Source organism: Corella eumyota, chromosome 1, assembly GCF_963082875.1.
Source record: "Corella eumyota chromosome 1, kaCorEumy4.1, whole genome shotgun sequence".
Taxonomy (NCBI): domain Eukaryota; kingdom Metazoa; phylum Chordata; class Ascidiacea; order Phlebobranchia; family Corellidae; genus Corella; species Corella eumyota.
Genome location: NC_137490.1, coordinates 20497443 through 20510061, shown reverse-complemented (window position 1 = coordinate 20510061; position 12619 = coordinate 20497443). Strand labels below are relative to the sequence as shown.

General features: G+C 29.1%; 3 protein-coding genes across 3 annotated transcripts; all 3 read right to left on the bottom strand.

Moving 5' to 3' along the window:
• Positions 1–383: 383 nt before the first annotated feature.
• On the bottom strand, positions 384–7600 carry LOC145751795 (uncharacterized). Its single transcript, XM_082567904.1, has 17 exons — positions 7198–7600; positions 6490–6600; positions 6118–6223; positions 5763–5916; positions 5386–5560; positions 5160–5267; positions 4739–4874; positions 4311–4484; positions 3887–3972; positions 3486–3541; positions 3268–3360; positions 2949–3067; positions 2627–2803; positions 2081–2199; positions 1472–1617; positions 1068–1164; positions 384–687 (listed from the first exon to the last, which is right to left on the bottom strand). The coding sequence occupies exons 1-17, from the start codon at positions 7247–7249 to the stop codon at positions 569–571; spliced, it is 2028 nt and encodes a 675-aa protein (XP_082424030.1). The 5' UTR covers positions 7250–7600; the 3' UTR covers positions 384–568.
• Positions 7601–9371: 1771 nt separating this feature from the next.
• LOC145741965 (guanine nucleotide-binding protein alpha-6 subunit-like) lies at positions 9372–9941 on the bottom strand. The gene has a single exon (XM_082559676.1). It carries the CDS (start codon positions 9939–9941, stop codon positions 9372–9374), a length of 570 nt encoding a protein of 189 aa, XP_082415802.1.
• Positions 9942–10968: 1027 nt separating this feature from the next.
• On the bottom strand, positions 10969–12048 carry LOC145741955 (guanine nucleotide-binding protein alpha-4 subunit-like). Its single transcript, XM_082559663.1, has one exon. The coding sequence runs from the start codon at positions 12046–12048 to the stop codon at positions 10969–10971; it is 1080 nt and encodes a 359-aa protein (XP_082415789.1).
• Positions 12049–12619: the final 571 nt, after the last annotated feature.

The following is a 12619-nucleotide window of genomic DNA, read 5'->3' as shown; positions in this document are numbered from 1 at the left end:
CATGCTTTTCATGCGTTTTGTTAGCTTGACCGTATATTGTGTAATAATATATTTAGTGTATGTAAATACACACTATAGTTCTGTGCTATGCCTATACACGTAAAAGCATGTGCTGTATATAACTAACATATACAACCCTTCTGACTGACTACTTGTTTAGTCAGTTGTTGCTTTAAAGCTGGCAAAAAACGACTGAATGACAAAATCACATGATACTACGCTGTGCCTGTCCATGCGTAGCGTTAAATTTGGAGGCGTAGAATTAGGCGTTCGATTAAGGCTGAGTCATGAAACTTACAATTAATTATTATTAAAAATTTGCAAAAACGACTAATTAGAAACCATTTTTTTAAATATATTTATGTACAATAAAATCTAAAAACTTGTAATAATAATACGAATTTATTCACAAATATAAATAGTTCACGTTAGCACATTTTTTAACAAAACAAGGTAGATATTAACGGTGGTATGGCATTAGAAAACAATTTTTATGTACAATTTTAAAATTAAATGCTATATTAAACATTTCAGCAGTTTTTGATTGTGACGTCATCACTCGTAATAATTAGGACGTTCGTACGAAATTTCCGCCTCCGTTCGCGTTTATTTTGGCGGAGATCCAAGGCAGATAATGTCGAACGTTTGTGTAAACTCCGGGATATTTTGCTCTTGCACACCCGATTCCTATAAAGATAAAACTCGTTATTTTTAATATAAAACCAAAAATTTAAGAGTAGTATTAGTTTATCCCTACCCAGTCTCAAGTCGACTTTTTTGTTATAATATGGTCGCAACCCTGAACTAATATTTACCTGCGATAATTTACCCTAGCAAGTTTTATTTATTTTGTAGGCTTATATATTGGACATATGTATAATATATTGTCCACTTTTTGTCATAGACTATTGATTTTATTTGTTCAATAGTTAATCTGTTGATCATTTTGGTTTGGTCAAAATTCATGCTTTTTATTACCTTTATAGCGATTATTACAATTTATACATTTATTGTTTAATAAAAAGAACAGGGCTTTAAATGCGTTTTTTTGCGTTTTTTAAACTTACCAAAACTAACGATTCCCACTATACCATATCTTCCTTTCTGATTTCTACAAACAAAAGGTCCGCCTGAATCTCCGGTACATGCATCTTTACCTCCCGTCTATATAAAAAGACGTTTATATATTATATATTAGTAAACATATGTAAGTAATAATTTTGCATATTTGTGACATACGCATTACATAATTTGCATTTTTAACTACAAATTAAATTGACTAATTTTTTACTTAAAAACCTTTTCTTTATAAAACACCTATTACAAATTAAATATTGCTTATTACCAATATTTATAGGTTAATTTTTCTATTATGATCTTACTGTATTAAAAATACATTAAGCTACTATTATAACGTTAAATACAGTTTTGAACATGTTTTTATACAGTTGAACACTACATTTTTATTTACCCTCATGCCGGCACACAACATAATATCATCTACGAAAATCTCCAGCGGTTCATTGTTTGAATGTCGACGTTCTTTGTTATATTTTAATTTACAATATTCGTTCGTTAAGGTCGGTAATGTTACCCACTGTAGGTTAGCAGATGCAGCTACAGAGAATATGTGTTTGTTAGATAGTTTATTTATATGTAAGTAAACTACAGATCTGCAGTAAATGTTTACAAATAATTAAAAATGGCTACTACATTTTAAGGCTGTTAATATGGAAGTTTTGACAAGTTAGAAAAAAAATTTAAATAAAATATTTTTTTATTTGGTAGTGTTTTTATTGTAATAAAAGCCCACTAAAATTATACGTTGACTATACAATATACGTTTGATTACAAAAAAATAATAACCCTTTATATATTTTTTTGAATTAGTTTAATTATTTTTTTTAACTTTTTTATAGATGTTTATTCTTAAAATGAGTAGGTCGACTTCACGATCTAAACATAGATTAACATCTGGTACCCAGACCCAGTCTCGAGCCTTTGGCAGTTTTGGATACCAGGTCGTATTTCTACATAGTAATGTACATTTAAATAAAATCTATAAAATTTAGAAACTTACAAGCTTGTCCTATACTAGTGTTTGTCACGCCCCATCCACTAACTTGACATAATTCATCTTCTTCTTGGATGGGGAAAGTTCGGTCCGGGAGGCAGGCAGGTTGAATGTTGTCGTTTAATCTATGAGGTAATTTTAATTTTTTTGAAATATGCAAGGGCATGGTTAATAGAATAAGACATAGCTCGGGCAGAAATAGCAGGTTAGAAACATAGTTAGAATTGAGGTCACTGTGAAACATTTTGAATAAAATTGGTATAATGTTTCTTTAAAATACTCGGCATCAAAATGTATTTTAAAGGTATGGTAGTAACGCAATTACAAAACTTGTAGGGTCTTAGATCCTTGAAGATTACTTATTTAAATTTGAAAGTTTACTAAACTTAGTTTGACGACAACATATTTATGGTAAACTTAGATTACATTTTATATTTAACGTTTTTCACTAGTTAATTAACTGATGCATTATCAACACTTTTAATATATCAGTATTTAATCCCTAATACATAAACAAATTTACTAATCAACTAACTTTCTATTTACACTTACTTTGCGCATCGTCCTCCGACTGATTTTAGCCTTACTAACGCGATATCGTTCCTCGCTGATGGAATAAAAGTATATTCAGGATGAATAATTAAAGTTTCAATGTCGAATTCTTGTTCAATTCCCTCGTCGATTTCGTTGTTAAAATCGCCAAGTCGAACTTTAAACTTGCGTGGGTCTCTAATAAAAAATAATTTAAGTAACAAAAAAATGACTAAAGTTTACAAAAAATATAAAAACGCCAGTTTAATTAATAAAAATTTCTCCCTTTTGGCTTTGAGTTTTTGTTTAAGTTTTTTAATATCAAATAAACACATTAATTTACCTTTCTGGAAAGCAATGTGCTGCGGTAAGTACCCAACAATTATCAATTAACGTCCCCCCACAGTTGTGGTAAATAACAAGTCCCCGTTGCCGTACAGGTCTCTTGAATCTGAAGCTTACCTTAATAAATTACAACAAATCATTAGGCTTACACTAATGTATTTTATAGTGTTAAAAGTGACTAGTTTTAAATACTGACGTCCATTTATTAGTAAATTATGAGTTAACATTCACAATTTTTTAGTTCATTGAAAATTTTTTTAATTCAAAATTCAACAAAGTTTTTTTGTGTGACGTAATATTAAATTATTATGACGTACCTGCCAAGGGAATTGTCCGTCGGTTGCCGTCTTTCCTCCCACAATTCTTCCATCATCCCTACCGCCGTAACGGGATTCCGACAACATAATACTCTAAAATCAGACATTTCTTCAATTATTTTGGAGTGTTATATTGTAATGTTGCTGGGAACGATGTTTTTTGTTATACAATGATTTTATTTTTATGTAACTGGTAAAGTAATGGTAAGAGTACTTACGTCTACCGAAGGTAATTGGATTTTTCCGCAGCTTTCTCGCTTTTTAATTTCAGCCGCTAAAAACATCACAATTTAATTTAAGTTTACATTTTTAAGTTTAGACGCGATTATTTTTTTTATATATTTATCCTCGATGTGAGAAGGTCGACTTCACGACCCAAACAAAGAGTAACATTAGCTACCCCGAGTTAGTCTTAAATTGGCTTTGGGAGCTTAGAATATTATAAATTAGAAATGCACAAGAAATAAACTGCTTGGTAAGTGTTGGCTTTTCAGGAGTTCATACTTTTATAGCACCTTACTCAAGAGGATCTCATGTAGTGAAGTCAAGTGTTCTGACCACTACACTACACGACACCGGTTATAGCTTTAACATTTTATAAGATGTTGAAAATACTTACGGGCAACGCATAGAGCCTTATGATTTGCAATACAACTTCCGCTGTACCACCTTTTTTTCTTCCAGTATGAACACAAGTCGTTTTCGCTATACAAAAACATATCAATGACGTCATTATTGTCTTAATTATAAAATTACATTTTGACCGGAATTTGAGCTTATCCAAATACCTAAACTTGTACCAGTCAGGTGTTAAGTTTCCTATGTCGGTTTAATAAATTGTTGACTCGTGTTTAATTGCTTGTTTAAGCTTAATTACTTGTTAATTTGTGTTTAAATTGTGCAAAAATAAATGTTACTGACCCTTTATTATTAACGGTATGCTAGGAATAAAAATAAAAGTAAATTGTGATGTATTTGATATTATAAACACATTTGTGATTACATATTATTAGAAAACTTAATAACTTATTTTCTTTACTTACAATGTACTCTTAGCTTTCCCCCATCTTCTAAACTTAAGTCTGTTTCTGTTCAGGTCATAGTAGATTGGGTTGTTTAAACTTAATCGTTTCATTCCTAGCCAGTAGGTTGCTGTGGGGTCAGATCTGCTGTAGTGGCTTATTAAGCGAGAAAGAAACTTCTGCTCATTTTTGTTCCTGAAAGTTAGGTCATTTTAAATTAAGAGTAGCCAAGTAATATTTTTTTTAAACTTTCGTAAAGTCGAGATTTTAAAGATATTAAATTTCGGAAAATATCATTAAGTCAAAACACTACCAATTAATTGTAAGAAAGTTAGTGTCACCACCTAAAAATTACGCAGAAAAAATACCATTAGTTTTATTTAAAAAAAAAAACTTGCAATATAACAACCTTTTATGGACATTGTTTTTGCTGGTTTGAGACTACTTACATTGGCACGACAGCAGTTCCTTTAAAAAAGGTGCAAAGTCGGTTGTTTCGATCAAAGTTAATGTTTGAATACCGGAATATTCGATAACACTTGTTTTGATTTAAATACCATCCCGGAGAGCATGTTGCAAATTTATCTAAAACAAAAAAAATTTATTTAGTTTGTTAAAAAATTATTTAAAATTAACAGAAATTTGAACGTAAAAATATTTTTCTAGTACTTTTTTTGTAGTTCAAAAATATAATTACGTTAGTCTTACATCCTTTATAAACATATAAGTTGGCAATATTATTAAACATAAATGTCATTCTTTAGTAAAAGTTGGTATAGGAATTTGATAACGCAGAGCATATCATTGTTTTGCATAATTAAGTTTTTTTAAGTTTTGTTTTTAGTTTTATTTTTTAGTAATTTTTCTTACTTTTAAAAACCAAATCTTTAACTCTTCTTTTTCTTCTTCCAGTCGCTCCTCTCATTGTGACGTCATCATCAGATTCTCTCATGAAAAATGAAGGATACCCCGAGGGTCCTTTATAATAAACGGTGATAATAATAATTTGTGACGTCATAATTTATAAAATGTGACGTCAATAATATTAAACATCACGAAAGTCTATTTATTAACTTAGATTTAAAAGTAATTTTACCAATTTCACACTCATCGGGTAGTTGTAAAAATTCAACTTGACTCGGATTAGCTTTGGTCCACCTGAAAGTTTTTTCGGCTTCGGTAATTTGATTTCTTGCGTCGTTTTTAGCATTAAAGTCATAGTCGAAGTAAAGGCCAGTCTCGCCAAAGTAAACATAACCAATTTCGGGCATCTAAGCATTTTTAAAATGGTTGTTAAAAATCAAATTTAACATTGTCGTCTAAATTAGTATTATTTGCGCATATACTATATTTTAACAAATTCTTTGCGCTAACTATATATAGAAGCTGTAGCCTACACATAAATGTTCTAAAGCACTGTGATAATATGTACCAACTTATGTTTTATTAATTTCAATATTCAGTAAGTCTTACCTCTTCAATAAGTGCAATATTTTTCATCTTAAAAAAAGAAGGGTCGTTTGGTTGTTCTTCGATTCGCCACTGACACCAATCTTGATCTCGATTTTCCGCTGTATTGTCAAACCAATTTACTTTTAAGCCCTCGTTCAGTTGGGCACACAAGATTCTGTCATACAAAAACATTATTTCAGTTAATATTGTCGGTAGAGCACTTTACTTAACTTAAATATGTCTAACGATTTAATTACTGTTTAAAATTTATCAATGACTTGCATTTAGGGGATTAGATTCACATTTAATCCTTTTCCTTATTTTATCCTTTGCAAATTTTTGTAATAAAACTTAACATTCTATTAACAAAGCTTACTTTTGTTCATTGCCAGTAACAATAAAATGGGCGGTTTGTTCCCTGTTTAGTAACCACCATATTGGGGATCCTTGTCTCGTGAAAACAACTCCTTTTCCAACCCCGCCTGTAATTATTTTAATAATTTAATTTAAGGTGAATGTAAGTACTTGGTAAACAGGTTGTTTACAACTTTATACTGCAAGCATTATTTTTGTCAAAAACAGACAATATTTTTGTTTTTTATATTTATTTAAAAAAAAGTATATAAAAATATTGGAAATAAAATAGTAAAAAAATTAAATAAAATATTTTTCTACATTTTGATTAAAAAAATACCTACGTCGGTATTTAAACCATAGGTTTTGAAATAGTAATAAAAGTTGTACTTACTGCTATCTGTAGCTAAATGAAGGCCTGTATGCCAACCATGGTCATGCCAAAGTTGTGGAGCGGTAACTGTTGTAAATAATCTAGCATCAGATGGTCGCATGCATTTTAATCCTAAAAAACATATTTAAATATTTTGTTAAAAAGCATTTTTTATCAAAATTAATGACATGACCCCCCAAGTATTTTAGATTGCCTGTTTTATGTTTTAATTTAAATAATTTGATGTCGTCTGGTTGTAAACTTGTCAGTTATTAAATTCAATGTAATGAGAAAGTAACTTTAGTAAACGTTACGCAGGCGACTAAATAAATTGACTATCAGTCATTTCTCAAACATACTTAACATGGGTTTTATCATGTTCTACTATAAGGTAACCTATAAATTATTTGACTAAATATCACATATTTTTTAATTTTTTGTTACATTTTCTGTGAATAAGTTAGTTGCTTAAAATCAATATTAAGTTTTCAGTAGAAAGTCTAAAAGGTTACTTAATCTCCTTAAAAAGTTAATAAAATTTTGTTTTTAAAAATCAATACACTTTAGCTAGGGACGTTAAACTACTTTAGAAGAAAAATAATTTTATTTAAAAATAAAAAATTAAAGTTTTTGTTTAAAATTCTCTATGAATATGATGTCTAAAAATAATACTGTTTTTATTATCAAATTTAGTTTAACTTATATTAAAAAAAAAACAATTTTACTTACCGTTAGTATATGAAAATATAATATGTACAATAAATAAACAAAGCAGTCGCATTTCTAAAAAATTGTAAATCTTTGTAACTCCTTCTCTTTAAGAAAAAAAAATTAATAATTCAATAACAAATTCGAAATTAGGAAAGTAAATATCGGAAGCAATAAAAAGCGGATGTAAATTAAGTGACGCCACTTTTATTCAATGGCCCTAATATGACTTCTTTCAATACGGAAAAAAATCCTCTCGGTCGCGTGCAGAAATTTCAATTGACACTAGTTGCTTGTAAATTTGGAATACTATTGCATGATACTTTGTCGCTATTTAAATCATTTAAAAGCTTATCAAATATTCACTTTACAAAAATAAAAATAATTTTTTAATTTACTTTTTTTAAATAAGTTTTACTTTTATCTGTTAAACTTTAATACACTTTTTAATGAATATCTATGTTTATAGTAAGACCTCTTTCAAACCTTATTAAAACATGAATGTTCGACCTTACAGTTTGTATAACCTCTACTCGCAATATATTTCTTATGTAAACTCTCTAAGTTTGTTTTCAAAACTAACAACATTAAATATGAACCTTCTACTCACGGGACAATATAGACAATCTGTCTATTCTTAAATACGAATAAAACTTTTAACACGGGTCGACCGCAAACAAGGGATACTGTCACTTCTTCATGACGTCATAATCCATTTGTGTTGACTGCAAATCAATGGTTCGTTGCACTTTTAAGCGTTTTAAGGAGAGCGAAAAGACCTCGGTTTTTTAAACGTTATTTTTGCTGACACGCACTGCGGTCAGTGACGTCACCTAAAGAGAAACGAAAACAATTTAGGACGATTACAACAATCATCGCTTTGTGACATCATAAGGTGTCGTCATTTTGAAACAAATGATTTGGTTACTTTTTGACTCATTTTTGGCGGTAATTTTTGGTATACAAAACAAGATCTGTAAGTGAACACTTTTTAACTATGACGTAACAGTGGTTACTTTGTTGCGAAGTTTATAACCAAAACCAAGCTCTGTTTATGTGTTATTGATTAATAGGATAAAAGACATAAACAGTATTAAAGACATTGTATTTTCGCACGTTTACACAACGTTCAATGCTTTCGAAAAAAATAAAAATTTAATAATGAGTTCATTAACAGTCACGTCTTCTCAGTACAGCTACTTTTTACGTAAGGTAGCACAGGCATAAAATAATTAATATTGTTTAAAAATTATTATAGAGCCTTTTTGTTGCTGGATTTCTTAATATCTTTTTTTAAATATGTTTTAAAGAATTAAAAAAAGATTATTTTGTCCGTTTAGTTCGGATTTATTTCAGTATATTATAACTAATACTTTACAACTACAAGCTGGGGCGATATGCATGATTATAAAAACAAATAGATTAAGTTTGACCGGCAGCGTGGTGTAGTGGTAAGTTTGACCGGCAGCGTGGTGTAGTGGTTGCTACACCACACATGAGGTCGTGGGTTAAATCCCCACTGATCTCATGCGGTAGCGAGTAAGGCGCTATAAACGGTACGAACTCCTGCTAAGCCAGCAATTGATCACTTAATCAGCAGCATAATTATCGGGCAATTATAATCTATAATATTCCAAACTGCTAAAGGCAACTCGAGACTGGGTGCAAGTCACTGATGTTACTTATGTTGAAGTCGCGCATTCGACTTTCTTACATCAAGGAGAAAGATATATACAAAAAAAATACTTTACAACTAAAAGCTGGGACAATATACATAAATAAAAACGAATAGATTAAGTAATTATGCAAGGCAGTTAACAGGAAATTTTGAATAAAACATTTCAGTGTCATCTAAAATAACTTTAATAAATTTCTTTAGATCCTCTGCGCCAAAATAACTTGTAACAAAGGTACTGACATCACAGATTGATGATCTTCTTCTATGAGTCGAAAGGTTATAACCTCTAAACTTAGTTTTAATAAATTCGAGAGCATTTTTGTTAGTGTTAGTGTCATTATATTCCGGAAAACAATGTGAAAGTGGCGATTTTTTTAACATTTTAAAAAATTGGTCTTTATGGGTGAAGTAAATAAATAAATAAGATTTAGATGTGAAATAACAACTTTCATAAAGAATTCTGCATTGTTTTATACTTTCAATCATCTTAAAAGTTTCTCCATCTCTTTTTTTTTCATTATATGAAGGAAGAGGGACTGCTTTTAGTAACAGCAGGTGTTTTACTTTGTCTAACATGTAAAATATCTTCTAAAGTTGGGGCATACTTTTCTTGGCATATTCTATTCAAATTTTCTAAAAAATAGAACTCGTTTATATTAAAGTCGTTTTTATAGTCGTCATAGCAAGTTTTTAGTTGCGTTTTATTCCACAGTTTTAAAACAACTTTTTTTATTTGACTCTCAGTGGCTTCTGACTTTAGAAAAGTATTTAAACATGTTAGGTAGTTTTTTAATAAAGCAACATCTTCTTGAACTGACGATAATTCGTTGTTGTTTATCGATTCAATAAAACTAATTACTGACGACAAGACATAAGGTATTACTTGATTAGCAAAATGCTGCTTATCAAAGCTTTCAGGTGAGAAAAGATTAAACAGTCTATCACAAATAGTTTGATCTCCTCCTATTAGCATTATTATTTGTTCCTTTATTGCAAATTCATCCTTGTCTGATATCAGCTTCTTATCTATTTGTCTGGAAATTTTTTTAGCTTTTCGTTCCTGGGTTTTTCTATTAAGCCATTCCATCTTATTTAATATTGCTAGAGTCAATATCTTAACATTGTTAAATAAAATAGGTTGACTTTAAAAGCTGTTTTCTGATTAGGAAATAACATCCTGAATTTTCACATCACGTTTTAAAGGGCTTATTATGAGCAAAAAGACGTTTAAAAATATTTTTTTAAAAGCGTAAAATATAATTTAAATGTATTTAATTTTTGTTTCTCTGAAAATTGCTTTAGCTTTTCTTTCCTAAGATTTTTTTTTTAAATAATTCATTTTGTTTTTAATGTTATTCACAGTTAATATCTTTTACTGTTACAATTTGTGCTTTGAATTTAAAATCTGTTTTCGATCAGGAAATGAAATCAAATTTTCATATCACGTTTTGAAAAACACTGTAGGCTATGATAATTAGCCGTTTAAACATATTTATTTAAATTGAATAAAAGAATATTTTTAACATAATTTACCAAATAGGTTTTACATATTAAAACAAATTAATCAGTAATAAAGTTTTTCAAATGATCGTTGGATTTTTTATCGTTTTAATTCATTGCAATACTTTTACAAGAAAGTTACTGATAGTGTATGAGTTGATAACACAAATACGTGTCATGCATAAGAGGATAGTAAATACGACTCTTGAATATTTAAACATGTTTATTTATTTTTTATATATGGTTGCTAAACTTTAGATCAAACTAAAAGCATTTATATTTAAAATAAACTTAAAATATACAGGTAAGTTTTATACAATATAGCCAAATACAAAAGAAATTTTGTTAGACTCGACTTTACAACTAAATTATTTTTTTTAATTCGTAAAACTAAATTAGTTACAGGATTTAAATGTCAGATCTTATCGTTTTGTAATTGTTGCAGTATTTTTAAATAGTTGACAATTTAAAATAAGTAAATTTTAAGAAGATGTAAAACCGAAAAAAAATAACTAATATTGTCTATGGCAAACCTTACATGAAGGATATGTAAATAACACACTGATATCAGTATTTTATCTAAATAACACACTGATATATAAATAACAGAAAAATTAACTTTTTATATAGTATTCGCGAAATATGTCAAACATACGAGACTGTGTGTCCTGTATTAGCATTCCAAGTAGGGAAATCTCGTCTTCGTCAAAGTAATTTGAGAAGTGCGTACTCACTGCTATGTATATATCTCCTCGGGAATTACAGTGGTTGGGTCCTTCTTTCTCAAACATAGCTGTCACATATTTGAGGGCTTCTTCTTTTGTGTTATTGTCATCATAATCTGGGAAACATTGGGAAAGTGGCACTGTTTCTAACATTTTTAAAAACCTGTCTTTGTAAAAGAAGCACACCAAAACAAATGTACAACACGTGGTATATGGTTTAAACCGAAAGTGCATCTTAAGAAATGATCGAAAATCTTCTAAACTTTCAAGCATGTTGAAACTTTCACCGTCATTTGACTTTTCGTTGTATGAAGGAAGGGAAACAGTAAAAATAGTCATGTGCATAAGATTAAATAAAACAAACCATTTTTTGGGTTTAGTTACTAGACCAGCAACATTAATAAACTGGTAATACCTATCCTCTAAGAGAATTGTACCACTAGTAACAGCGGATGATATACTTCGTTTAACATTGAAAATATCCTCAAAGGTTGGAATATATTTTTCCTCGCATATTTTATCCAAATTTTCTAAAAAATACAACTCGTTCACATTGATGTCGTTTTTATGTTCGTTATAGCAAGTTTTTATTTGCGTTTTATTCCACAATTTTAGAACAACTTTTTTTATTTGACTCTCAGTGGCTTCTGACTTTACAGAACTTTTTAAATTTGTTAGGTAGTTTTTTATTAAAGCAACATCTTCTTGAACTGACGGTAATTCGTTGATGTTTATCGTTTCAATAAAACTAATTACTGCCGACAAGACATTAGGTATTACTTGATTATCCATATGTTCTTTTTTTAAGCTATTGAGTGAAAGTAAAGTTAACATTGCGTCACAAATAGTTTTATCTCCCAATAACATTATATTAATTTCATGTTTTTGTTCTGGAATCAGATTTTCATCAATTTGTTGCGAATTTTTTTTAGCCCTTTGTTCTTGAAATTTTCTAGTAAAATAATTCATTCTAATTTCTAAAGTTTTTTGCTGTATATGCGTACAACGTGTTTAAATTTGTGCATTGGCGTTTAACAGTGCTTTTCAAACAGGAAATGCAAGTGATTATATTTATAGCACAGCATGGGCTAATAACACGTTTTTTTTAATTTTTGTATTTTTTTATCTGTTTCAACACTTTTTGTATCATTTTATTTCTAATGTGGGAAGGTCAACTTTACATCTTAAACATAGAGAAACACCTGTTACTGCGACTAAGTCTTAAGTTGTATTTAGCAGTTTTTAAATATCATTTTTAAGTAAAAAACACTATATATAAAATTTTAAACAATATTGTTTATTTATCTTTTTGGATTAATTATTTATACGTTGTTTATTAATCAAAAAAAAAACTGATAATGGTGTAAACAACAATTAACAATATTTGAGTAAAAAGGTTTTAAATCTATTTATGTAGTAAAACAGTTATAAACACTATTATTTTATTTTTTTTAATAATAATTCTATATATTTTTTATTAATCAAAAAATAAATTGACAACATTCGATGCATCACCATAGTATACTAATTTGTATAATAA